This window comes from Indicator indicator, chromosome 4 (assembly GCF_027791375.1).
Source record: "Indicator indicator isolate 239-I01 chromosome 4, UM_Iind_1.1, whole genome shotgun sequence".
NCBI classification, from domain to species: domain Eukaryota; kingdom Metazoa; phylum Chordata; class Aves; order Piciformes; family Indicatoridae; genus Indicator; species Indicator indicator.
In genome coordinates this window covers 35,051,068-35,078,964 of record NC_072013.1, presented here as the reverse complement: position 1 = coordinate 35,078,964, position 27,897 = coordinate 35,051,068, and the positions used below count along the sequence as shown (strand labels likewise).

Below are 27,897 nucleotides of genomic sequence, written 5' to 3'. Positions count from 1 at the left end.
GAGTTCAAAGAGAAAAGTAGTCATCCTCCTGCTCCTCCTCAGAGGAGGCTGCTGCCTCTATCACAAAGAGGTTCTCCATGTCAGCAGCTGGGATCACCTCTGCAAGGAGAAAACATGGGGGATTATTAGCATGTGGTTGGCTTGGAAAGCCAAGAGGCTCAGGAGAAACAGCCTGCAGACCTCCAACATCCAACACCTCCGTGGTGATGTTCGAGGCAAGGTTCAATGAGGCCTCAAGCAACCTGGTCTAGTGGGAGGTGTTCCTACCCATGGCAGGGGGGTTGGAACTAGATGAACTTCAAGGTCCCTTCCAACCCAAACCATTCTATGATTCTATGAAAGGAAGTGAAGGAAACTGAAATGAATGAGGAGTGCCAAAGAGAACTTACTTTGAGTATAGCTGAACTTGGTTCTACAGGAAGCTGGTGTGTCCAGAACTGCTGCAGCCTGAGGGAGAGGACAGAGAGGGTCTTTTCAGACACCTGCACCAGTACAGAGCAGCTGGGGAAACTGGAACAGGCTGGGTCCTGCACTGGAGTTCAGCTGCCCAATCACTGTGCTGCATTGCCACAAAAAACTTAGTGGACAATATGAAACAGCTTCAAGTTGCCCCAAAAAGGCTGTACTTGTGTGAAAGCAACAAGCAATAGGGCAAGAAGAAATGGCCACGAGTTGCAGGGGAGGTTTAGGTTGGACATGAGGAACAATTTCTTCCCCAAAGGTCTGTCAAGGCCTGCCCCAGGCTGCCCAGAGCAGTTGCTGAAGTCTCCATCCCTGAAGAGTTTTCAGAGTTGTGTAGATGTGGTGCTGAGGGACATGGTTTAGTGGTGACCTGGCTGTGCTGGGTTAAGGGTTGGACTGGATGATCTTAGAGGTCTCTTCCAATCTAAATGACTCTGATTCTGGTTTCTTGGAGGAGTTTCTCATTAGAGAAGATCTATTTATCATCAGGATTACATGCACTGAGTTTCTTCTGGGTTGGCAACTGCTTCTGAATTCTGTGACATTCAGAGACATGAAGTTCCTGCTACATTCTTCTGTACAGAGGAACAGGTCATTCTTACCTTGTATCACAGAGTCCCTAAGTTTAGGGATGTACTCCCAGGGGCTCAGCCTTCTGGCTTTTCCATGAAAAGCTGAAATCCCAGGGGCAGAAAAAAAACAGAATTGTTTTGGTTGGGAGAGATCTTTAAGACCATCGAGTCCAACCATTATCCCAGCACTGCCAGGTCACCACTACACCATGTCCCTCAGCACCACATCTCCATGGCTTTTCAGTATCTGAATGGGACCTTACAAGAAAGCTGGGGGGGGGCTGTTTCTAAGATCTTGTAGCACTTGGACAAGAGGCAGTGGTTTGAAACTACGGCAGGGTAGATTTAGATTGGACGTTAGGAAGAAGCTCTTCACTGTGAGGGTGGTGGAACACTTGAATGTGTTGCCCAGGGAGGTGGTAGAGGCCCCATCCCTGGAGACATTCAACATCAGGGTTAATGGGGCACCGAGCAACCTGATCTAGTTGCAGATGTCCCTGCTGAGTGCAGGTGTTTGGGCTAGATGACCTTTAAAGGTCCCTTCCAGTGAACCATAATTCCATGGTTCTACAGTTTTGAAACCCTTCCATGGATGGGGACTCCTCCACTGTATTGGGTGGTCTGGGCGAGGCCTTGACAAACCTTTCCATGAAGAAACGGTTCCTTATGTCCAACACCAGACCTGTTCTCCAGCCCCTTTGTTTTCCTTTTCTGGACACCAAAAGGGTAGACCCAAACCCCATCAGGCTGGGAGGAGGTAGGGGGTGGTTCCTGGTCTGCAGTCCCAGGATTCCTCTGCCTAAGCAGCAAAGCAGATCTGGGCAGCACTGAAGGGATGCAGCATTACCGACTTCTTCTTGATGTTGTCCCAGGTACCCCTGCTGTTCTGTGTCTGCTTCTGCATCCTGAAGATGTGCCTGTCATAGTTGTTCCTGCAGAGGGAACCCAACACCTTAGTGTCACCAGCCTGCTGCACACAGGTAGAGGCACTGGAGAACTCTAAGGTGGGTGACATGGGCATGGCCATCAAAAGCAGCTGTTGGTCACCTCAATGGGACAGCAGCTGTGGGAGCAGTTAATCAGAGGACATGGTTACCAGGCAAAGCTCCACCATTTCCCAGGAAGCTCATTTCCTGCCTATGGGCAGTGGATTGCTCACTCTGCCAGAGGAAAGAGCTTCTCCTAAACAAGTCCCTCCAGGACTGCAGGATTCCCTGCACACACTAAATATGGAAGTGAGCTGGTGTCCCAGTTCCAGAAGTGATGCTTCTTAGAACACAAAAGACAACTTTGCAGAAAATCCAAAGGAAAAGGTGAGCAGAGGACACTGGAATGAGTTCCTACCTGTTAATGGGTGCCAGCATGCCAGGGCTGATGTGCTCACACTGTGGGGTTTTCACCACAGGGAAGATGGCTGAGGAAGGTGTGATGGGGTTGTCCCTAAGTGCAAAGACCTCCTCATCATCATCATCTCGACTTCCATGCAACACTGGCAACTGCAAAGGCACATCACAGCCATCATTGACACCCCCTTCTTAACGCATCTGCTGAGACTTCTCTTGGGTCTGTCTTGGGGTGGCAGTGGGAAACAGCCTCTTGTGCACTACCGCTGTGTCCCTTGTTCCCAAATGCAGGAGACCCAGACTCTGTAGACCTCAGTCCATTCCCTGCCTTCTTGACTCCACCGTGTCCCTGTCAAGAGGCAGATGCACAGCACATATGCAGGAAGGTCTCCACCCAGCATCTAAGTGATGCTTCCATCTAGTTCTTGCTGCTCCTTCCATGGATGGCCAACATTTTCTGGCATTTTTTGGCTACTACACAGTCCCAAAAGAATTTGATTAAAACTACAGGATCAAAGTTGGCCATCAGTGATCAGGAGGAGGACCTGAGGGGGGCTATACACCAGAGGGGAACTTGAGGGTCACTCAGTGAACTTCTGGTCTCTTCACTTTGAAGAGAGAGGAAGACTGGAAAGGTTCAGATTTACCTTCACTCTTCTGTTCTGAAAGGGTGTGGCAGTGAAAACATCATCATGATCGTCCTTTGGCAAATGGTCCAGGAAGTCCCTCATCTGCTGCTTCCTCTTAAAGGTTCCCACTTTGGCAGTTATCATGACAGGCTCCTTCTTATCTACAGGAATCAAAACATCCCTTGTTCTAAGGCAGCAAGGACATGGTTTGAAAACTCACCAACTACTCAGTGCCACTGACAGAGCCCAGTCCCTCCTCCCTGAGAATATCTCACAGCTTCCTTCTGATCCTCTGAGTTCTGAGACAACTAATGGCTTGAAATAAAACCTCTCTGCTACATCTTGTTACAGAATCAAACTGGTTTGGGTTGGAAGGGACCATAAAGGTCATCCAGTCCAACTTCCCTGCAGTCAGCAGGGACATCTGCAACTGGAGCAGCTTGCTCAGAGCCCCAACCAACCTGATCTGCAGTGGCTCCAGAGATGGGGCAACTCCCACCTATCTGAATGTCCTAGGCCAGGCTCTCACCACCCTCAGTGTCAAAACATTTCTCCCTTCTCTGCTGTCTGAATTTCCCTCTTTTAGTTCAAATCATCAATCCTTTTCTTCCTGTCACAACAGACCCTGCTCAAAAGACCATCCCCATATTCATCAGAAGCTTTCTGCAGGCTTCACACAGCCACTCCAGGTGCCAGACAGCAGCTGGTACATGATGGTTCCATAGGTCACAGCTATTTTTTAAAATGTCCAAGTCAGGTTGGATGTAAACCAGAGAGGTGGTAGATGCCCCATCCCTGGAACCATTGCAGGTCAAGTTGTTTGGGGCTCTGAGCAACCTGCTCTAGTTGCAGATGACTACCTAGATAACCTTTAAGATTTTTCCCAACCCGACCCAATCCAGTCTGTGGCTATTTGCCCTCAATTGGCAAGGCCAGGTTAAATCTTCCATCATGCCCCAAACTAGAAAACTCCAAAAACATCCTTTTTGCTCTTGTTACTTCAGTCCTTTATGAGATTCTCCACCAAACCCTGACCCTCCCACAATATGTGTTTATGTCCCCATCTGTCATTACCCAATAAATCCTGAACAACACCCCCAGAGCAAGGTCTCAGTACCCTTCTCTGCTGATTTTGCTGCAGTGTTGCTCTTCTTGGTGTGGGGCTTGGAACCTTTTGCCTCTTGCTCTTCCAGGTACTTCCGATGGCATTCCTCAGCTGAGCGCGAGCCCACTGCCATGGCCACCTCCAGCCAGAAGCCACTTTTGTGCTTGGGAAAGGATGCCACAGCGCTGCCAAGAGAACAAAGCCATGGCTCATGCCAAAGAACCACAGAATGGTTTAGGTTGGAAGGGACCTTAAAGATCATCTAGTTCCAACCCCTTGCCATGGGCAGGAAGGTCTTCTGCTACACCAGGTTGCTAAAGGCCTCATTGCCTTGAACACCTCCAGGGAAGGGGCCTTCCACAACCTCCCTGAGCAACCTGTTCCAATGTCTCACCACCCTGACTGTAAGGAATTTTTCTATGATGTGTCATGCTGGAGAACGTTGCTGGGTCAAACTCAGAGACCTGCTGGCTGTCCTGGGAAGAATACCCTGCCTTGGGTGTAGAGAATCTGGGAGAAGCTGGAAGAGGATAGATAAGCTGGAGAAGGACAGATTTAGACTGCACATGAGAGTGGTGAGACACTGGAACAGGTTGTCCAGGGAGGTTGTGGATGCCCCCCACCAAAGGTGTTCAAGACCAGGTTGGATGAGGCCTTTTAACAACCTGGAAGGTGTCCCTGCCCATGGTGGTTGGAACAAGATGATCTTGAAGGTCCCTTCCAACCCAAACTATTCTACAATTGTCTCTGATACCTTGTCCAGATCCGGATACAAGATAAATTTGTCTGCAGCAGGTCCCCTCGCCCCTGAGACATGAGCTCACCCAGTTCCAGCGTGGTGGGGGTTGGAAGGGACCTATGGAGATTCAGGGAATGGTTTGGATTGGAAGGGACTCTAAGGGTCACTTAGTCCAACTCACTGCTAAAGCAGGGTCACCTCATGCCTTTTCAGGCTTCTAATCTAAGAGAAAAACCCAAACATGCTCATTTTATTACTTAATGTATTAAATCCTTTGAGTATTAATTAATTAATGCATTAATCAAACATTCTTGCAGTTCATCTCCCCTTTAATGCACTCAAAGCCATAAGCGCATTGTGTTTATTCCATCAGGGGAGAGAAAATGCTGCCTCTGCCCCAGTAAGTTATGAAGGGCAACACTTTTACCCTAAAGAGGTGTAATTCACCCTATTCCTGACCTACTTGTGGTTTTCTAGTTTACTCAGAGGATGTTTATTCACTTTTTGTAACAGGTAGAATAGTAGATCCACAAAAAAGTTGCCTGAGGTGTCACTTTCTTTCATAGCTGCATAGAATGGTGGCAGCTGTGGCCTCACATGCCCACAATTACTTTAGATAACTCCCAAGTATCTCCCTTATTTCACCATTTTTTACTCTGTTAACAGGAATTCCTCAAAAGGGAGTTTAAACTTAAAGGAAACCTTTAACATAGCATCAAAGCCTGAATCTGGAAAACCTAAGCCCTCAGAATATTCTGCCTCCCCACTGGCTGGGGGGAAACCTTGCCCTGTGACAGAACAGCCACTTGCCTGTACAGCTTCTGTAGCTCCCTCTCAGACCACTCATTGGCTACCCTCTGAAAGAGTTCCAAGGATGGCTGCACCTTTTTCTTCTCAGGTTCTCTTGGTTTGGCTGCTGAAGACTTGGCAGGGTTAGAAACATCAGAAGTTGGGTTTTTATCAGGGACTTTTGTGTTCTTCCCTTTCACCTGAAGCTCTTCTGTGCCAGTTTCAGGCTCTAGACATCTCAGATGGTTGAACCTTCTTCTTCCCCTTGTTTCCTTCTCAGGCAGGAGGGAAGAAGAGGACTCAGCAGAAGGTGATTTTCCTCCAAGGGAATCATCACCATCAGTGGATCCAGGCTCACTTTGCCTCAAAGCGACATGATGGGTGGCAGCAGACTGCTTCACTGTCTTCTGCTCACTCCACACCTTCTTAGTGTCATCCCATGAACCTTTACAGTGAGAGGAGTGTTCAAAAGTTGGAGTCTTTTTATTGAACATAGGTTTATTCTTCCTTTTGATGGACAGTGTGACATCTTCACTAGACTCCTCTTTCGCAGCTGTACTTGATGATACATCTTTTAACAGTTGGTCTTGAAGCCGTTTGCTGGACCTCAAGCAAGACTTATACCTGTGCTGATTGACAGTCAGCTCTCCACAGCCTGCTGCTTTCTTATTCCTCACTCCTGGGGCTTGGCTGTTCTGTCTGCTGACTGCTTCGGCACTGGAGGGGTTCAGCCTAGCAGAAAGCTGGGCTTTGCTTCTACTGACAAAACCTGCCTGCTCACTCTCCTCCTCATCTGAAATGAAGCGCCTGGCCCTCTTGCTCCCAGTGGGCTTGAGATCTCCCCTGGAACTCACTCCTTTGTCATTGCTCTTCCCTGAAATTGGATATGTCAGAGAACATCACACATCATGGAGTGGAACATCACAGAGAAACTTCTGCTGTGTATTTTACATTGCTGTCAGAGTGCTGGCATTTCCCACTTTGCATTACGAATAAAAAATATTAAAACACTTTCCCTACATAAGCATTTGGAGACTCCAAGCATGGGAGGGGTTGGAAGGGACCTCTGGAGATCATCCAGGTGAACCCTCTGGGCAGCCTGCTCCAGGGCTCCAAGCACCCTCACACCAAAGAGTGTTCTCCTCCTATTGAGATGGAACCTCCTGGGTTCTCGTTTGTGCCTGTTGCCCCTTGTCTTGTTACTGGGCACCACTGACAAGAGTCTGGCCCTATCCTCTTGGCCTCCACAGGTCCTTTAGCTCTTGCTGAGCACTGAAAAGATGCCCTCTCAGGCTGCTCACAGAAATGCTCCAGGCCCATCAGCAGCTTTGGTGCCTCCACTGGACTCTCTCCAGTAGTTTCCTGTCTCTCCTGAACTAAGAAGCCCTGAACTAGACTCAGGACTCCAGATGAGACCTCACGGGGACAAAGTAGAAGGGGAGGAAAACCTCCCTTGATCTGCTGGCCACACTCCTCTTCATGCACCCCAGGAGACCATTGGCCTTCTTGGCCATAAGAGCATACTGCATTTATTTTAATTCTTACATCTTGGGAAGCAAAGCCAGATCCCAGCTCAGTGGGGTGCTGAACTCCACCCTTTTTCAGCCTCTCTCCAGTGAGATCCAACAGCTTTGTGGCCAAAGTGACAGGAGGAGAAACCTCAAAAAAACCATAATCCTTTCAATGCCACTGTCCAGAAAGAAAATGTTCCCTTTATGCACATAAAAACGGGATTTAAACAAAGAGTTTACATTTTGAGCTGTCAATATGGAGTTAATGCTACTCTTTATAGAAGATAAACCAATCAACCATTAAAAGATCAGCATACTGATCCAGTACCCAACTCAAAGTCACTGATTCTGGACAGTATTTCTAAAAGAAAAGAAAAAAAAAATGTATTTTTTTACCTTTACTTCGGATTTTTGGTGTTTCTTCCAGTGCCTTCACGACTTCTTTTTCTTTTCTCTTTTTAGAGAGAGAACTGGTCTTTCCTTGGAATTTTTCAGTACTGAACATCTTCAAAACAAAACAATTTCAGCTAAACTGATAGAGATTAGACACCAGGTCTAGGCACAGCAGCCTTGAAAAAGCCAAACATGCAGGACTGGGAGATTTTAAGTCACTTACACTGTGACCAGTACCTGCTAAACACTCTGTGATGAGCACAGGTGGTTATGGAATTATAGAATGGAATGGGTTTGGGTTGGAAAAGACCTTTAAGATCATCAAGTCCAACCATTCTCCAACTCTACCCAGACTGGTGCTAAACCATCTCCCTCAGCATCATATCTCTGCAGCTTTGAAACACCTCCAGGGATGGGGATTCAACCACTTCCCTGGGTAGCCTGGGCCAATCTTTGAGAACCCTTTCAATGAAGAATTTTCTTCTAAAGTCCAACTTAAACCTCCCCTGGTACAACTTGAGGCCATTTCCTCTTGTCCTGTCCCTTTTTCCTTGGGAGAAGGGACCAACCCACACCTGGTTCTAACCTCCTTTCAAGGAGCAGCCATACGCATTCCTAAAGCTGAAGCAGCAGAGCCAGGCTCCCTTTGAATTTAAGTAGATTTAAGAAGTGAAGTAGCCATAAGCAGAAGACCCTCACCATGCTCAGATAATCTATTCCACCTTCTTGTATGGAGACATTCAGATTCTGATCCACAAACTCCCTTTGGCCACACCAGAAGTTCAGGGGTGCCTTCACAAGCCGACCGCTGCGGGTGTAAACCTTGCCCAAGTCACTCTCTGCCAGATTCTGTTTTGGGGTTGTATCTATGAGGAAAGAAAAACAAAAACCACAAGAAATCTACTTTAGTCCAAAATGCTGTAAGTGAAAATTGCCCTCTGCAGACTTCACCGAGCAGCTCCTTTGCACTGATCACATGGAAAATGTAGAACTTGCCTCCAAGTTTTGTTTTCTTTGAAAAGCAATCATTTAGAAATAAAATTAAAAAAAAAAAAAAAAAACACCTCAGTATGACCCAAAAGTTCTCAAAATTACTGCTTTTTACAGAATCTATAAACTTCTAAGTATAATAAGAGTCAGACAGAGCAATAGAAGAATAATAAAGAGAAGTTGTCCCAGTGGAGAGCTTTTAACAAGTGAGAGGAAAAAAAACAAAAACCAAACAGCTTTTGTCACATTGAGAAGTAATCACAGAATGGTATAAGTTGGAGATCTTCTAGTTCCAACCCCCCTGCCATAGGCAGGGACACCTCCCGTGAGACCAGGTTGCTCAAGGCCTCATCCAACCTGGCCTTGAACACCTCTTGGGAGGGGGGAATCTGATCAGAGTTTTACCAAACAATATAATGAAGTTTGGAGTTTACAGTAAGATATTAAAAATTCAAAGTTAAATCCAAAAGCTCTTTCAGAGTAATACAGTATGGTAGGGGGTTGGAAGAGACTTCTGGAGATCATCCAGTCCGACCTCCCTGCTAAAGCAGAAGCACCCACAGCATCTTGCTCAGGATCACAATGGATTAGGAATCTCTCCAGAGGAGACTCCACAACCTCTCTGGGCAGCCTGCTCCAGAGATCCAGCACCCTCACACCAAACAAGTTTCTCCTCACATTCATATGGAACCTCCTGGGTTCCAGTTTGTGCTCACTTCCCCTTGTCCTGTCATTGGACACCACTGACAAGTGTCTGGCCCCATCCTTTAGCCCCCCACAGGTCATTTAGCTCTTGCTGAACATTGAGAAGATCCCCTGTGTGGCTGCTCTTCTCCAGGCTCAACAGCCCCAGGTTTTTCCTCCTCACAGAGATGCTCCAGGCCCTTCAGCACCTTTGGAGGCTCCACTGCACTCTGTCCAGTAGTTCTGTCTCTCTGTTCCTTCCTAATAAAGCCAGGAGCAACCAATTCCTTTGGTAACAAAGCAAACAGAATGAATTGTCCCACAACCAATTTTCTGCAGCCCCAGCTGCCTTTCCTGTGTGAAAACCATGAAGATGCCATCAAGCTGTTCAAGGACTTGATTTAAGTCCAAACTAAGCCAAATAGAAGAAAAAAAAAAAACAACGCTTTTTTTTTCTGAAGAGAAGGATAATGAAATACCCACAAGTGTTCTCATCAACCTTTGGCAGTACTTCATAGGTGGTTTTTCTGAGATCAGGACTCTTTCCATCACTTGGTGTGCCTCCTCCAGTGTTCAACACGTCCACGGTCGCTGGGTCAGTGTCTTCGTTCTCGTCAGTGGTTTGCTTTCGTTCTTTCCTAACAATGGAGATTTTAACAGAAAAAAAACCCCAAGGTAAGCTCAAGGTCTTCTCCTCACCTTGGCCAAAGCTCACAAGCGTAGTGCAGCTGAATCCACACAGACACCATATGAAACACCAAACCAAAGCCCTTTGTGTATGGGCACTATCAGGCTAGATAAAGAGTGGAACAAAACCAAACCAGTACACAGTGGAGAAAGCTAAAGGGATCCTCCTAAAGAATTGAACGGTTTGGACCTGGAACATCCTCTTTATGCAGATGTTACAATCTTTTCTACTCCTCTAACATAAACAACAAAATCTTAATCATTAATTAAAAGATGTTGCAATGAAACAGAATCTCCAGAGCAGTTACCTCCTCCTTTCCTCGAGGAGCTCCTCAACATGTTCCTTCCAATTTGTGGAAAAGCCAAACCTGAATCTTTTGATGAATTTGTAGGGAAAGCCTGTTGGGAACAGCAGTGGGGTTAACATCAACACTTTTCATCACAGGACAGAAATCACAGCCTGAAGAGTGGTGGGGTACTGAGTATCTTTGAAACACTACAGAGAGACAACTCTCCCCAGACAATTGGTCTCCCTAAAGGACCAGTCCTGCTCCTGGAAAGCAACAACCCCCTGCACCAGTAGAGGCAAAGGGTGACCTGCTGGGAAGAAGCTCCACAGACAAGGACCTGGGAGTCCTAGTGGACAGCAAGGTCCCCATGAGCCAGCAATGTGCTCTTGTGGCCAAGAAGGCAAATGGGCTCCTGGGCTGCATGGAGAAGAGTGCAGCCAGCAGGTCAAGGGAGGTTTTCCTAAAAGATATCAAGTGGTTACATAATAAGGAAGAACTTCTGTGGGTTTAAATGGAAAATGAGGAATAAAATGAATCCCATCATGATGTGGGCTCTCAAGGAGATTCCTAAACTTCATAGATTCATAGAACGGTTTGGGTTGTAAGGGACCTTAAAGATCATCTAGTTCCAACTTTGGAGAACAGAATGCATGCTGGTGAGGATAGCTGCAGTCGGGTGGTACTGTGGATGGAAAATGCTGGCCGGAAAGCTCGAGAGAAGAGCTACAGAATGCACATGAAATGGGGAAATTCCATCCTGAGAAGAGGAAAATGATGACTCTGGTGGCAGGGGAACAGGTGTGGTTACAAGTTTTAGTTCCTGTTAGGTACTGTTTCAGCAGTAGTGGTGGGATTGTGAGCTCTAAGCATATAGATGGAGTTGATATCAAAGTCTCTTCCAACCTGAACACTTCCATATATCACACAATGGCATCACAGTTTGGTTTAGAAGGGACCTTTGAAGACCATCTAGTCCAACCCCCACATGACAGTATGTGCTAATACAGGATTTTAAAATTTATTTCTCACTGTAAAAACTGAAGAATATGGTTTGGATGGCTTGACAAGTGATTCTGTTAAGGGGTAAGCTTCATACTCACTAGCATTTAAACAGCTTGAACATCCCAGAATCCCAGCATGGTGGGGTTGGAAGAGACCTCTGGAGATCATCCAGTCTAACCTCCCTGCTAAAGCAGAGGCACCCACAGCAGCCTGCCCAGGATCACAATGGTAAGGTGGGTTTGGAATCTCTCCAGAGATGGAGACTCCACAACCTCTCTGGGCAGCCTGCTCCAGAGTTGCAGCACCCTCACAGCAAACAAATTTCTCCTCCTGTTCAGATGGAACCTCCTGGGTTCCAGCTTGTTCCCATTGCCCCTTGTCCTGTCACTGGGCACCAATGACAAGAGTCTGACCCCATCCTCTTGCCCCCCACAGGTCCTTTAGCTCTTGCTGAGCATTGAGAAGATGCCCTCTGGCGCTGCTCTTCTCCAGGCTCAACAGCCCCAGGTCTCTCAGCCTTTCCTCCTCACAGAGATGCTCCAAGCCCCTCAGCATCTTCCCAGCCTCCCATGGACTCTCTCAAGTAGTTTCTAGTCACTCTTGAACTAAGGATCCCAGCACTGGACCCAGTACTGCAGCTGTGGCCTCAGAAAGGGAGTGTAGAAGCAGAGGAGAACCTTCCTTGACCTGCTGGCCACACTCTTCAGGTTTTTGATGTTCCATTAAGAACCTCCTTACCTTCTTTTCTCATGGAGGCCACATCAATCCTTCCCTGAAGCAAGTAGACACTGCCAGAAGAGGTTCTCACTTGGTTGGATGTAATGCGTTCCATCACTGCGCTACTGTGCCAAAGCTGACCTTTCTTATCTCTGAGAGAACAGGAAGAGAAACAACACATTGGTTTCAGAAAACTGAAATGTTGATACTCCATGAGAGATGGGCAGACACTGGTGGGGTCTTCTCTTAGCTGAGAAGTGTCCACTAGACAAGTAACTATGTGTTCGGTGGTTACTAACTACAGGAAGAGTAGATTAGGAGTGTGTCCAGCAGATTGAGGGAGGTTCTTCCTCCCCCTTTACTCTGCCCTGGTGAGACCTCACCTGGAATATTGCATCCAATCTGGGGCTCCCCAGTTCAAGAGGGACAGGGATCTGCTGGAGAGAGTCTAATGGAGAGCTACCAAGATGATTAAGGCACTGCAGCTGTGAGGACAGGCTGAGAGACCTGGGGCTGTTTAGTCTGGAGAAGACTGAGAGGAGATTTAATAAATGCTTATAAATATCTGAGGGCTGAGTGTCGAGAGGGAGGGGGCAAGCTCGTCTCTATTGCACCCTGTGATGAGACAAGGGGCAATAGAGATAAACTACAGCACAGCAGGTTCCATCTCACTGTGAGGGTCACAGAGCACTGGAACAGGCTGCCCAGAGACATCGTGGAGTCTCCTTCTCTGGAGACTTTCAAGACTCATCTGGATGCATTCCTGTGTGACCTGCACTAGATTCTGTGGTCCTGCTCTACCAGTGGGGTTGGACTTGATGATCTTCAGTGGTCCCTCCAACCCATAACATTTTATGATTGCTCCTCTCCAAGGGTCTGTTTTCCACAGGATCCTCAGCTTCACTGCAAGTTAAATCTGACCCTCATTTCCTTGATTTTGCAGCTATGTCAACACAACCTGACCATAAACATCACTAAGAACCCCACAGAGTCAGTTTCCAGGTGAATCAGATGCTGCTATGGTTCACCACATAGCTGCAGGAGTAATGGTGCCACCACAGATACTATGGCAGGAAGATATGGCTGGGGACAGTCTGCACTTAAAGCTGCCACAAACCAGGAATGATGTAGGAGGTTCATCTTGGCACCACTGTCAGGGATCTACTGGACAAACGTTTGGCTATTCCTCTTTCATCAACTCAGGGCTGGAACTTACACTCTTTAACCAGTAGCCTCTTGTGTGTAGAAACTCCATCTCCTGCACACGTGAACAAATTCACCTCTTCCTTGAGAAGTTTAAACTCTAACATCACTTTGTACTTACTAAGAGTACCTTCCTTGAAGGTGCAGCTCAACCTAAGTCAGGGGTAACCTAAGCCGTGGGCTCCTTCTCCTCAAGCTTCAGCCTCCAGCCATGCGGTTCCTCTTCCTCACATGCCCCAGTTCTGCTGTGCTACCAGCTTTGGAGCAGATAGGCTTGGTGGGCTAAGCCAGGAGTCAGAGACCTTTAGTAAGCATGGCAAGAGCTGTAAGCAGTGTCCCAAGGGTAGGGATGCAGCCAAGGACCTGTGTCCTCAGCTGGGGAGGAAAAAGCAGCAGCAGAAGTATGTGAAGCTGCTTCCAGAAGTTACCAAGATGCTCCCAGAAGACACGACTCAAAACTGCAGATGAAGATGGCACAGCCTTTCCATCTCAGAAACTGAAATCCCACCAATATCTTTCTCATCCCACTGAAATCAGAAAATTTCTCCTTACTTCTGTTTTCCTTCCACAAAGATTGCAGAGTTGTCATCCATCACTCTAATTCTCCAGCTGGTAAGGCAGATATTTTTCTGCTAAAAAGAGAAAAAAAAAATAAATGAGGTTGAAGGTATGAAAGGTGTTAGGAAGATGGACATGAATTCCTCTGCAACTCGAGAAGATGTTTAGGCATCAGAGAAACTAAAACCAACCGTTCCACACATCAGTGTTGAAGCATCTTCAAGTTGGACTCTACAGCACAAGACTGCCAGGAATCAGAGACATTTTGAGATGTTGACTTCTAGAAAACAGTTATTGTCTGTTTCAAAGCACATCTAAAAAGCTCCTCACAAAAGAAAAGGTACCCGACACCTACAGCCAGCACCTGCTGAGTTCTCTACTGCCCAGTAACATACTCTGTGCAGCATGAAGAAGAGCATGGCCAGCAGGTCAAGGGAGGTTCTCCTCCCCTCTATTCAACCCTAGTGAGGCCACATCTGCAGTCCTGGGCCCAGTTCTGGGCTCCCCAGTTCAAGAGAGACTGGGAACTACTGGGGAGAGTCCAGTGGAGGCTCCAAAGATGCTGAGGGGCCTTCAGCATCTTTGTGAGGAGGAAAAGCTGAGAGCCCTGGAGAAGAGCAGCCTGAGAGGGAATCTGATCAATGTTTGTAAATATCTGAAAGGTGGGTGTCAAGAAGAAGAGGCCAGTCTCTTTTTCAATGTGACAGGACAAGGAGCAACAGGCACGAACTGGAACACAGGAGGTTCCATCTGAATGGAAGAAATTTGTTTGGTTATGAGGGTGCTGGAACCCTGGAACAGGCTGCCCAGAGAGATTGTGGAGCCTTCTTCTCTGGAGAGATTTCAAAGCCACATGGATATTTTGATCCTGGGAAAGCTAGTTGGACTGGATGATTTCCAGAGGTCCCTTCCACCCCCCACCATTCTATGATCTCTTCCAGCATCTTCTGCTCAGGCACAAAACTTTAATGCTAAGAGCTATCTCGTCCTTATCTACATAAAACTTCTCAAAAAGGGAATTTCTTTATATCAAATGTGCTTGATAAATGTGAAGGAGAATGGAGTGCAGAGGAGAGCAATGAAGCTGGGGAAGGGCTTGGAGAATAAATCTTACAAAGAGTGACTGAAGGAGCTGGGGCTCAAGGTTTGAAAAAGAGGCTGAGGGGAGACCTCATTGCTCTCTACAACTTCCTGATAGGACATTGTAGAGAGGCTGCTGCTGGTCTCTTCTCCCAGGTAATTAGAACAAGAGGGAATGGACTCAAGCTACGAATGGGTAGGTTTAGACTGGACAGCAGGGAATTTTTTTCACAGAGAGTGGTCAGGGATCGGAATGTGCTGCCCAGGGAGGTGGTTGAGTCACCAACCCTGGATGTGTTTAAAGGTCGTTTGGCTGTGGTGCTTGGGGATATGGTTTAGGGGTGAACCTTGTAGAGCTGGGTTATCAGTTGGACTTGGTGATCCTGAGGCTCTTTTCCAACCTGAATGTTTCTGTGATTCTGTGAAACAACTTGCTGAACTAAAAGAGGACTGCAAACCCACAGATTTCGCCAGGGAACAAAGGTAACTGAAACATGGCAAAGTGTGGTTCCACCAGCTTATGAGGGGAATCACTGAGGAATGCAGCATGTTTCAAAATTCCAGAATCCCAGCATGGTGGGAGTTGGAGGGCACCACAGGACATCATCCAGTCCAACCCTCCTGCTAAAGCAGGGGCACCCACAGCAGCTTGCCCAGGATCACAATGTCTATCTGGGTTTGGAATCTCTCCAGAGAAGGAGACTCCACAACCTCTCTGGGCAGCCTGCTCCAGATCTTCAGCACCCTTACAGCAAGTAAGTTTCTCCTCATCTTCATATGGAACCTCCTGGCTACGATTTTGTGCCTATTGCCCCTTGTCCTGTCCCTGGGAACCACTGACAAGAGTCTGGTCCCATCCTCTTTCCACCAACAGGTCCTGAAGCTCTTGCTGAAGATTGAGAAGATCCCTTTTCAGGGATCTCCAGATGTTTACCAGCAAGATCTAAAGTCCCAGTTAATTCTCTTCCCAGTGCTCACTGTTCTTGACAAGAAAAAAAAATAACTAACTCTCCAGGATGATCTGAAATCAACCCACAGGAATGCAGCAGCTGCCCTGAAAAATTAAGTTCTCCCACCTCTTTCTCTGCTTTGTCAGCAGCTTGATCTGTAGGAGGTTTATTTGATGGGACATTAAACTCTTCTTTCTCCTTTTTTTTCCTGGGAATGTGGACTTCAGGAGAAGCCAGCATGATACTACAAAAGCACTTTCTGGACTTTGGAGTGTTTGCCTCTGAGATCTTTTCTACTCCTTGAGCAGGTTCCTTGTTACTTGGCTGCAACTCTCTTCTGTCTTGATGAAGTTCAGTTTGTTTGGCTTCTCTGTTTTGCCACTTTTCTCCCAACTGATCCCCATTTTTGAAAGGAGAAGAGATTATATTGCCAGAAACAACAGCTGTGTCATGAGAGGATTCAGCAGCAGCATCCATGGATTCCACAACAAGTGTATCAAAATCATCCATATCAGTGGTCATGCTCTCTGCAGGATCATTCCCCAGCTGCTCAGCCAGCACAGCCTTCATTGATGGCTTCTCTGTAAGGGTGGAAGGAGGAAGGTTCTGCTTGATTGGGTTTGAACCATCTGCACATGAGAAACAAAAGGAAAAAGAAAGAGATGACTGATTTTGAGAAGTAACAAAGACTGCATTCAGAAAATTACCTCCCAAGACTCTGGATGCATCATGATGGCCCTCACTAAAAGAAAGACATTGAGGTGCTGCAGCATTTCCAACATGCAGCAATGAAGCTGGTAGTGAAGGGTCTGGAGAACAGGTGTGGTGAGGAGCAGCTGAGGGACCTGAGGTTGTTCAGCCTGGAGAAAAGGAGGCTGAGGGGAAACCTGGCTTTCTACAGCTCCCTGAAAGGAGGTTGAAGCCAGGTGGGGGTTGTTCCTTGGGAGAAGAGACCAATTGACAGGACGAGAAGAAATGGCCTCAACTTGCCCCAGGGGAACTCTAGGATGGACATGAGGAACAATTTCTTCCCTGAAAGGGTTGTCAAAGACTGGAACAGGTTGCCCAGGGAGGTGGTTGAATCCTCATCCATGGAGGTATTTTAAAGATGAGGAACATGGTTTAGCACCAGCCTTGGCAGAGGTAGAGAATGGTTGGACTGGATGATCTTAAAGGTCTTTTCCAACCACAAGAGTTCTATGATTCTGTGTTCTTCATCTGCATTTCCAAACCTAGACTACTGGACAGAAGCACACTTAGGGTCACCATCAAGAAGGAACAGGGGAAAAAGAAAAACCACAATAAAGATTTTCAGGAGAAAACATTTTCTTTCTATGTATTAAAAGCCAAGGAACAAAAAAGAGCCAGCAAGTGAGGTTCAGGATTTTCCCACTAAGTTTCACATTGAAATGGTGAGGTGTTACACAAAGGACTCAACCACATCAGAATGCCAGCAGGGTGGAGGTTGGAAGGGACTTCTGGAGATCATCTAGTCCAACCCCTCTGCTAATGCAGGGGCACCCACAGCAGCTTGTCCAGGATCACAGTGTCCAGGTGGCTTTGAAATCTCTCCAGAGAAGGAGACTCCACAACCTCTCTGGGCAGCCTGCTCCAGGAGCAACACCAAGAGGTACCTTTTTGCTGCTGCTGCTGCTGCTCCTGCTGCTGCTGCTGCTCCTGCTGCTCCTGCTGCTGCTGCTGCAATTTCCTCTTGATACGCAGGAAGAACTTCTGAGGGGACTCTGACATAAGAGGGTCTCTGGCCAGAGCTCTCACGGGTCGCTTATCAGGAAACAGAGAGCCATTTAAATCTGGAAAAGAACAAAAAGAATCTTGGAATTTGGGGGAGAACAATGTTTTCTTTGCCAAGATAGGTGACCAACGAGAGCTTTCTCTTTTCATCGGGGGTTAGCTGTTCTGTAGCCTCAGCTGCACCTGAGAAACACCCCCAGGTGTTTGTCTGAGAGGAAAGAAGGAAAGAAGGAAAGAAGGAAAGAAGGAAAGAAGGAAAGAAGGAAAGAAGGAAAGAAGGAAAGAAGGAAAGAAGGAAAGAAGGAAAGAAGGAAAGAAGGAAAGAAGGAAAGAAGGAAGAAGAAGAGGAAAGAAGGAAAGAAGGAAAGAAGGAAAGAAGGAAAGAAGGAAAGAAGGAAAGAAGGAAAGAAGGAAAGAAGGAAAGAAGGAAAGAAGGAAAGAAGGAAAGAAGGAAAGAAGGAAAGAAGGAAAGAAGGAAAGAAGGAAAGAAGGAAAGAAGGAAAAGTTGCACAGGTTTGGGTTGGAAAGGACCTTTAAAGGTCATCCAGTCCAACCCCCCTGCAGTCAGCAGGGACATCTACAACTAAAGAATGTTGGTCAGAGCCCCAAACAACAGGTCCAGGGATGGGGCATCTCTCTGGGCAATCTGGAACAGGATCTCACCACCCTCAGTGTCAAACATTTCCCCCTTCTCTCCAGTTTTAAACTATCATCCCTTGTCCTGTTACAACATGCCCTGCTCAAAAGTCTGTCCCCAGCTTTCTGATCAGCCTCTTGAAGCACTGAAAGACCACCAGAAGGTCTCCTGGAGCCTTCTCTTCTCCAGGATGAGCAGCTCCAACTCTTTCAGTCTGTCTTCACAGCAGAGGGCTTCCAGCCCTCCCATCATTACAGTGGCCACCTCTGGTCCTGTTCCAACAGGTCCATGTCTCTGCTGTGCAGAGGGCTCTAGAGCTGCACCCAGCACTGCAGATGACAAAGACAAGAGACAGCGATTCCCTTCTTGGTCTCCAGTCCTCCTTTGTATATGGAAAGTGACTTAAGAATAAATTGTTCAAAAAGATCATAAGGAAGAAATGTTTGACACTGAGGGTGGTGAGATCCTGCCCCAGGTTGCCCAGAGAGGTGGGAGATGCCCCATCCCTGGAACCATTCCAGGTCATGTTGTTTGGGCCTCTGAGCAACCTCATTCAGTTGCAGATGTCCCTGCTGACTGAAAAGGGGTTTGAGTGGATGGTCTTTAAAGATCCCTTCCAAACCATTCTATGAAAAATCCTAATCATACAGGGAAAGGTATACTGGTACCAGCACAGACACCTCTGTCTGCTTTTCTTAGAGCCGGGAAGACCCACAAGCAAGAGTCACACCAAGCTCAACGTCTAAGGCAAAACGTCTGTTTTAGAGAAGCAATGAACGAACCTTCTGCTGGCTGGACAGACTCGGCAGGCTCCTTGGCTGCTCTCTCCTGATCCTCTGCCATAACCGTTTTCTCTAGCATTCTCCCCTGCTCCACCGGTTTTGGGGTGGGGGTCAGGATAAAGTCGGTGCTGCAGCTCCTCGATGGTTCCTCTCTCGTGGGCCGCCCGGGGTCATGCTGCTTCTGCAAGGCCTTGGTTTTCATCCGCTGGAAGACTTTGAGAGGGGTCTCGCTGGCAGGTCGCTCAGCCGACGGCCGCTTCAGGCAGTGCTGGGGGCTGGGGAGCAGGCTGTCCAGCACCTTGTTGACATCCAGCAGCTCCTTGCAGATCGTGCTCCCTACCCGCGCCGTGGACTGGAAAGCCCTATCAGGCTCCGGCCCTCCGGGGTTGCATCCCCCAGTGCCCGCCGGCTCCCTCCCCGTAGCTGGGCAGACCTTGAAGGTACCATGCGACCTCAGGAGCTCCTTCAGCGGGATCAGCGTCCCTTCGGGGATGCAGCTGAAGGGCACCGAGAGGAACGGCAGCTGTCCCGGCCGGCGGGCGGGCGTCACGATCGTGTCGTCGCACAGCTCGGCTGCGGCTCGGCCCCTCATGGTACCAGTCTCTGCCTGCGGCAGTTCGGCCACTCTCGGTGATCTCTCCTCGGCTCTACCCGGCCCTTCACGGTACTCTTGCCCTAGCCTGGTTAGGCTCCTCATGGCGGGCTCGGCTCGGCCCCGCCCGGCTTTGCACAGCGGTCTCCCCACGGCTTGACTCCTCACAACAGCGTCACGTCGGCCCAGTCAGGCCTCTTACCGGCAGTATCGCCCCACCCCGGTAAGGAGCGGTGCGGGACAGCGTTCGGTTCCGCTCCGTCCCTTCCCTTAGGGGCGGTGGGGGGCTGCGGTGCCAACCTCCGCGCGCGCAGTCACTGAGCCCGCCATCGCCGTCAGATTGATTTGAGCGCAGCCGCCGCGCTCCCATTGGTGGAGAGAACCTGTGACATCACTACCATATTGGGCGGTGCCACTCGGGGCGAGAGAGGGGAAATAACCCAAACCGGAAACGGTGGCGCTGTATTTAGGGAGATGGAAGCCGCACGTTCTCTTACCGCTCCTCCCAGCAGTGGCTCAGTCTGCCCTCTGTCTATAGCTTAGCGCTGGCGACCGTTAGGGGCTGAAGTGGCTCCTGTGAGGGGCCAGCTTGCGTAGCTGCTGGCGCTGTCGTAACAGCGTGATGGCGATTTTGCTTCTGCTGGAGAGCCTCCGGTTGGGTTGAGCTGCTGGTGAAGGGAGTGAGAGCTTGTTAGCAAACGTTCTGCATTCGCTAACCCCCTTAAACGAGTGTGGAAGCGCACACTAGGCTGCAGGCTAGCGCTGCGGTCTCTCAGAGGAGCGAAAGGCTGGGAGCGAGCGCAGCATAGCCAGGGACCTGCTTCTGCGCCGTGCTGCTGCCTTCAGGTCCGGTCACGGCAGGGAAAAGGAAGGTAAAGGGCTTAAGGCTGGTAGGAGCTCGCCTGCAGAGTGACCCCGAGCTGTAACCGTCCAGAGGGCGACGAAGCTCGTGGTCTGGAGAACAGTTCTGGTGAGCAGTTGAAGGAACTGGGGGTAAGCCTGGAGAAGAGGAAGCTGAGGACAGACCTCTACAACTCCCTGACAGGAGGCTGGAGCCGGATGGGGAGTGGCCTTTTCTCCCAAGGAACAAGTGACAGGGCAAGAGAAAACGGCCTGAAATTGTGCCGGGGGAAGTTTAGTTTGGGCATCAGCAGAAATTTCTTCACTGAAAGTGTTCTCAAGCTGTGGACTGGGCTGCCCGGGGAGGTGGTTGAATCTCCCTCCTTGGAAGTGTTTGGAAGGCAGAGATGTGGTGCTGAGGGACATGGTTTAGCACCAGCCTTGGTGAAGTTAGTGAGATTGGTGGGACAGGATGATCTTAAAAAGGTATTTTCCAACCAAACGATATTATGATTCTATGTAACTAAGAAAGACAAATATAAATCTTTTCTATAACCACTCATTTAAATAGGGGTTGTAATTAGAGCTCTGAAAGTATAGGCAGGCTGCTGTGTATCTTGGGCAGAAGATTAAGTGGTAGAGTTTCATATTTGAGGCAGGAAAGGGGGGAAGTTACTTGCATAATGCATGTAACAAACGAGCTGCTTAAAGCAGCTGCCTGGCTCTCCCTGCTAATGAGAGAGGCACAGCTTGTGGAGTCAGGTGTGCCTGGTATTTAGATTAGCCCAAGTAATTAGGCTTAGAAGCTCAGGTTTGGCCAAGAAATGACCTCAGTTTTTACTGTAATTGACCAAATGCCTGTACATAGAGCAAAAACATTCTTATACTGGATGTTTTTGGCTTCTGGTTGGTGTTTGGTTTGGATTTTTTAATAATTAAAGTCTTTAGGCTTCTTACAGGAAGTGCATGAGCTAATTAGCTGCTCAGGTTACATGTTAGATAATGATTCTGTGCTTGCTGCAACCCAAAATTTCTGGGAATTCCTGTGTGGAGGAGGAAAATCGAGGTACACAGTGTGAGGAATCCAAGGCAGGTGTGTATCCGGTGAGGTGGATCATGAGCTGTAAAGAAAATAATTCAGTGGGAAGTATGTGACAGCAGGTTATGTGGAACAGGAATGTTGTGAGAATAGGTTCTGTGGTCTTGAAGCCCCTTGGTAAAGGCTTCCTGTGTTTCTGAGCTGTTAAGGAAGAGAAAGTTCCTGCTAAATGGATTAAAATCTGTGAGTGAATGAGCTGGGCAAGTGCTGCCAGTTATGCAGTGGTCTATGGACACTTTGGGGCCAAGAGCAAGGCTTCCAGAGGTGTTCAGTCAAAGAAGAGATCTCTGGAATAGTTAAGGTGCCTGCTGCTGGCCTTGGCTTCATACACGGTTCCTTCTGATGCCATTTGTGGTCTCTGTAGGAAGCCATAATGTTGGTGGGGAGAACAGGTGGAGAGGGCAGTGGGAAATATGAAATAAAAGCATGAAAAAGTCAAAACAGGAATGGCAAATGCAGGTTGTGTTTGCATTCTACATGGGTTGCTGGGTGTCTGACGGTGGTTTGTATACAGCTGGCTGTCCCTAGAACTGGTGTGGTGCCCTGGTTTGACCGGGATGAAAGCTGTTACTTTGTAATCAGCCAGGACAGCTGCCCCAGGCTGGCACCAGGTGTATCCTGTATCCCATCTCTTTGTTACATGTGTTGCATTGTAATGGTTCAGCAAACGTTACAAGGAACAAACAAAACCCAAACAATACCAAGAAAACATTCAGCTCACCATTTATTCTGTATCTCTGCTTTCACAGTTACTTTAAATACTCATCAGTATTTAAGTCATTAGAAGCCCACCAGTGGGGTCTAACTGGTGACACATCAATTTCCACTGTGGTGTCAGGTTCTAGTTCTGCTTGGTATGATGGCCATAGCATGTTTCTTCATAGATGGATTGTTTGTTTGGACTGCTTCAGTGCTCACCCTTTGCTATCAATGCTTCTTGTACAAACCTTTGTTCCCTTCCCTACTGGCAAGTCAACCCTGCACAGCTCAGTAATAGAGGAGCATCCCTCTTTGTCCCTCCCTCCTTTCTTGGTCATATTACTGGCTTGGCTCACTCCACCCAAACACCAGTTTGTGGATATCAGAACCAAGCTGATGGAAGGGTCATGCTGAGGTAAGAAACGTGTTTCTGCCTTAGCTTTGTGATTTCGTTTATCATCTTGTTGTGGTTCTCATGTTGGTGTGTATCTTCACTAGCTGCTTCTGGTGAATCAGCACCGAAATGCTGATAGAAGGACAAATGTCACCTCCAGAGCAGTAGTCAGGACAGCTGTAACTGCATGAGAGAGAAGCTAAAGAGAATCGCAGAATACTTCAGGCTGTAAAAGACCTTTAAGGTCATCAAGTCCAGCCATTCTCTAACTTGACCAAGGCTGGTGCTAAACCATTTCCCTCAGCACCACATCTCCACCTCCTTGAAACACCTTGGAGGATAGGGCTGCTCTCTGGGCAGCCTGTTCCAGGGCTTTCAGTGGAAAAGTTTCTTCTTATATCCAACCTAGACCTCCTCCAGTGCAACTTGAAGCCATTTCCTCTTATCCTATCCCTTGTTCCTTGGGAGAAGAGACCAACCTGGCTTCAACCTCCTTTCAGGGAGTTGTAGAGAGCCAGAAGGTCTCCCCTTGGCCACCTTTTCTCCAGACTAAACAACCCCAGTTCCCTCAGCTGCTCCTTGCCACACCTGTTCTCCAGACTCTTCACCAGCTTTGTTGCCCTTCTTTGGACAGACTCCAGCCCTCAGTGTCATTCTTGGAGTGAGGGGCACAAAACTGAATCCACTATTCATGGTGTGGCCTCACTGGTGCTGAGCGTAAGGGTGCAATCTCCACCCTGGTCCTGCTGGCCACATCATTGCATCCAAGTGTAAAGGCCCAACAAGCATTTCCAGGTGGGAAACACGGAGGAAGGAAAAATTCTGACTTTTGTTAAAGCTGGTGTGATGTGGGATGCTGCAGCAGCATGGTGCAGCTCATGTCCACGAGATGGCAGGAGCTGCCTGCTGTGCTTCACCTACTGGCCAGCACACCCAGCTCTGCCTTGGAAGTCCTCCTGCTACAGTTATTTATAACCCTGACAGTGTTCAGCAATTCAATGCCCCTTTCTGTGATTCTTAGAGACAAGAATGAGGGAGGACTTGAAAACATGTTCTCTGGTGTACAGCTAAGCTTGTCCTGAATTGAGAAAGCTGTGCCTCTTCTGTGTGCTCTCCTGCTGGTTACAGCTTCTTTCACAAGTTCTCAGACAGGAGAGGAGGTTCTGCAGGCTGGATTTTGTTGTCTTTCAGGCCATAGAAGTTCCTGGCTTTTTCCAGAAGGTTTCCCCTTGGCCTCCTTTTGTCCAGACTAAAAAAAACCTCAGGTCCCTCAGCTGCTCCTCACCAGACCTGTTCTCTGGACCCTTCACCAGCTTCATTGCCTTTTCTTCAACCTGCTCCAGCCTTGTAATGTCCTCCTTGTAGTGATGGCAAGCCTCACTGAGTCCTTCCAATGACTGGCATGTTGGTGTTAAAACTGTGCTCTACCTCCTGCCTGAAATGGTTTCTCTTCAGTTTCTAGAGGCTTCCTTTCTCGGCTCCTTATAGAGCCAAGGCTTCAAAAACATTGATGGAATTAGCCAAGGAATTGCTTTTCAAAGCTGACACGACAATGGATTTGAAGTTACCTCAGAGTTGTCTGGGGCTGGCTCTGATTGTAGCTGATTTATGACCTGCTTAGTTCTTTGTTGGTGAGGGTTTATTTTAGCTTGTCTGTCACTTTCCTCCTCGTTGCTGTGTATCTCATAAGTGATCACTGTAACTGATTCCAGCAAACATGTCTGAGGTTTCTTCAGGAAAGGTGGTTTTATGAACCCGGGTGTTAGGGAACAGCACCACCTGGTTACAGAATTTGTCATTATTTTACTCAGACTGATTTGGGTGGGAAGGGACCTTTAAAGGTCATCCAGTCCACCCTCCTGCAGTCAGCAGGGACATCCCCATCTAGAGCAGGTTGCTCAGAGCCCCAAACAACCTGACCTAGAATGGTTCCAGGGATTGGGACATCTATCACTTCTCTGGGCAGCCTGGGACAGACTCTCACTACCCTCAGTCTCAAACATTTCTCCCTTCTCCCTCTTTTAGTTCAAACCATCACCCCTTGTCCTTTCACAACAGACCCTGCTGAAAAGTCTGTCCTCAGCTTTCTGATTGTCCCCTTTAAGCACTGAAAGGCCACCCAAAGGTCTCCCTGGAGCCTTTTCTAGGTTGAACAACCCCAGCTCTCTCACAGCAGAGGGCTTCCAGCCCTCCCATCATTGGTGTGGCCTCCTCTGTTCCTGCTCCAACAAGTTCTTGTCTGTACTGTGCTGAGGACTCCAGAGCTGGCTCCAGCTCTGCAGGTGGGGTCTCAGCAGAGTGGAGCAGATGAGCACTGTCCCTCTCTCAGGTGGTGGGACAGGTCAGAACCTGGCCTGTGATTTTACAGGCAGTTCTGCAGAAATAACAGCAATTTACAAAACCTGGTGGCTTACAATTCAGGCTGGATGTTTCTGTGATGGTCCTTTCCTACCAGTGTTACTTTGCAGTATTTGCATTCATGGTCAGAAAACCACCTCAGAAGTTCCTGACCTAAAAGTTGCAAACTAGGGCAGTGCTTTGGGCAGAGGCATCTGTGTTTTTACTGCTTCTGTCTTTTTTTCTCCAACACATCTGCTTAGGCCAGCACCAGAGGCAGGGTGCTGAGCTACACAACACTTTGATTCTCCTGCTTTTCTGTAGTCAAGGTGATTTGTCCAAAATGCTGAACAAAGCTCACTCAGTCGATTCCTGGTCCAAAAGGTTTCCAGCCTTGTTGAATCAGGAGAAGAAACATCTAGACCCCATCATACAGGTCAGGTTGAGTGAGTGATTTGGGTCTGTGCCAGAGCTGGAGCTTCTAAGCCAGTGTTTTAAGAGGGATGCAAAGGGCTCACTGTGGGTCAGGGTAGGGCAGTGCCCTTGCTCTGCCTGTAGGTCTTGGTGGGTACTCAGAGAACACACCAAGAGGAGCATGCAGTGCTGCTTTGTTGTGGCCTAAGGGCACAAACCATTTATTTGCCCAGAACCAGTCCTGAAGAGCCTTTGTGTTCTCATTAGCCCTGTAGGATAGGGCATGAGTTAGACTAGAGACATCTGAAGCTGAGGCTTCAGCCCAAGGCATGTGCTGAACAATTTTAACCAATTTAATGGCAAAGTGCTTGGCCAGTCTAGTGCCTGTGAAGTCTGAACAGTTGCTTTGAAATATCCCATTGCAGTAGCATTGGTCTTAAGAGTCAGAGAATGGGTTTGGTTGGAAAAGACCTTTAAGATCATTCAGTTTAACCATTTTCTACCTCTGCCAAGGCTGGTGCTAAACCATGTTCCTCAGCACCACACCTCATCTTTGGAACACCTTCATGGATGAGGATTCAGCCACCTCCCGGGGCAGCCTGTTTCAGTCTTTGATAACCTCTTTCAGTGAAGAAGTTTCTTCTGATGTCCAACCTAAACTTCCCCTGGGGCAACCTGAGACCACTTTCTTAAGTCCAATTCACACTCAAGGTTTCCATGTTTCCCATTTTTTTCATTTCCATGCGGGAAGAGGAACTTTGCTGAGGAGGTACAGTGTGTCCCTGGGATAATCCAGCCAGGTCCAGCTTCTGTCCTGCATTAGAGCCATGCCCTGGGTAGGTCAGGGTTCAATCACCCTTGGTCTAACTTTTTTTATGCTTATGTTTAGATGACATCTCATGTATTTACATCTGTGCCTATTGGCTCTTGTCCTCTCCCTGGGTGCCACTGAGAAGAACACAGGTCTGTCTCCTTTACACCCTGCCTTTAGGAATTGATGAGATCTCCAGCCTGTTCCTCTCCAGGCTGAACAGTCCCAGCTCTCTCAGCCTCTCTGCATGTGAGATGTGCTCACATCCCTTTGTCTTTGTGGGTTTTCACTGGACTCTTAAATTAGCTTCATCCCTTGATGCAAGGCCAGGAGGCTGGTGGCTGTCTACCATGCTACTGGTTCATGTTCAAGTTGTTGTACACCAGGACTCTGAGGTCTTCTCTGGCAAGTGCCTTCCAGGCAGTTGGCCACGAGCATATATTGGTTCAGGGAGTTATTCCTCCTCAGCTGAAGGACTTTGCTTTTCCCTTTACTGACCTCCATGAGCTTCTTCTCAGTCTGTTTCTTCACCCTGTCCAGGTCCTGAGTGGCAGTACAGCCTGGTGGTCTATCAATTACTCTTCCTAGTTGTATATCATAGAGTCACAGCGTCATTTAGGCTGGAAAAGACCTCTAATATCATCAAGTCCAACCATGAACCCAACACTGCCAAGTCCACCACTAAACCTGGCTTAGTGCTGGTTCCTCAGCACCACGTCTACATGGCTTTTAAACCTCTTCAGGTATGGCAACTCCACCACTGCTCTGGACAGCCTGGGCAAGGTTTTGACAACCCTTTTGATCAGCTTGCTGATGATGCTGTGTTTTGTGCCACCATCCAGGTCAAGAATAAAGCTAATAAAGAGGATTTGACCTGAATATTCACTTCTCGGGGTATGGTCACTTCTCTGAGGAGCAGTGGAAAAACATGCGTGGAGTCATCTAGCAGGTTAACAACAAGGCCAGGCTTAGAAGGTGTCTTACCTGATTCCCTGTATCCCATGTTGCAGCTTCTATGTTAAGTTTTAGTTCTTTCGTGCCTTTTCCAGAATAAAATTGCTGATCAGTGTTTGAGTTTGCTTGGCATGGAAGTGGCAGTTGGTGGAGAAACCTTTCCAGTCAATAACTCTGTTCAGAGCATGAAACTGTAGCAGAAGAGCAGAGAGCTGGCCACAGACACAAAAAGCAGCCAACCTCCTGGCCTCAACCTCCTCAATTACCCCTTGAGTTATGAGTGGTGGCATAAATCTGGCTTTGCTGGGTGAGCAGATGAGCAATTTGTGCTGTGCTGGGGCTGCCAGTAAGTGAGCAGGTGTTGACTCAGAGTCATAGAATTGTTTGGGTTGGAAAAGGCCTCTAAGATCAACCTCCAAGGTCCAATCTTCAACATAGCACCACTGTGGCCATTAAACTATGTCCCAGGTGCCATGTTCACACGTTTCTTGAACACCTCCAGGGATGGTGACTCCACCACCTCCCCAGGCAGCCTGTTCCAATGCCTGACCACTCCTGCAGGAAAGAAATTGTTCCAGATGTACAACCAGAAGTTTCCCTGGTACAATTTCAGGCTGTTTCCTCTTGTTACATTACCTGATACAAGCGAGAAGAGACCAACCTCCACCTGACTCTAGCCTCCTTTCAGGGAGTGGTAGAGAGCTGGAAGGTCTCCCCTCCAGGCTAAACAATTCCAGGTCCCTCAGCTGCTCCTCACCAAAGCTGTTCCCCAGACCCTTCACCAGCTGTGTTGCCCTTCTCTGGACTTGCTCCAGCACCTTAATGTCTTTCTGGGACTGAACCCAATACTCAAGGTGTAGCCTCACCAATGCCCAGTCAGGG

At 48.1% G+C, this 27,897-nt stretch overlaps 1 protein-coding gene across 1 annotated transcript; it reads right to left on the bottom strand.

Moving 5' to 3' along the window:
* Positions 1 to 4: 4 nt before the first annotated feature.
* Positions 5 to 19,572, bottom strand: MIS18BP1 (MIS18 binding protein 1). The gene is made up of 16 exons (XM_054400691.1): positions 18,876 to 19,572; positions 17,387 to 17,515; positions 15,831 to 16,336; positions 13,669 to 13,745; positions 11,935 to 12,065; positions 10,213 to 10,303; positions 9,701 to 9,855; positions 8,243 to 8,409; positions 7,547 to 7,655; positions 5,661 to 6,513; positions 4,106 to 4,296; positions 3,025 to 3,170; positions 2,379 to 2,530; positions 1,882 to 1,966; positions 390 to 447; positions 5 to 99 (listed from the first exon to the last, which is right to left on the bottom strand). Exons 1-16 carry the CDS (start codon positions 19,570 to 19,572, stop codon positions 5 to 7), a joined length of 3,642 nt encoding a protein of 1,213 aa, XP_054256666.1.
* Between the last annotated feature and the right edge of the window lie 8,325 nt (positions 19,573 to 27,897).

Excerpts from the sequence above, each read along its gene's own strand:
- MIS18BP1 (XM_054400691.1), bottom strand. The coding sequence starts at position 19,572 with ATGAGGAGCCTAACCAGGCTAGGGCAAGAGTACCGTGAAGGGCCGGGT. Across the intron at positions 6,514-7,546 it reads ACCAAAAATCCGAAGTAAAG|GGAAGAGCAATGACAAAGGA; the intron begins GTAAAAAAATAC and ends ATCCAATTTCAG. Across the intron at positions 1,967-2,378 it reads ATGCTGGCACCCATTAACAG|GAACAACTATGACAGGCACA; the intron begins GTAGGAACTCAT and ends TTCCCTCTGCAG.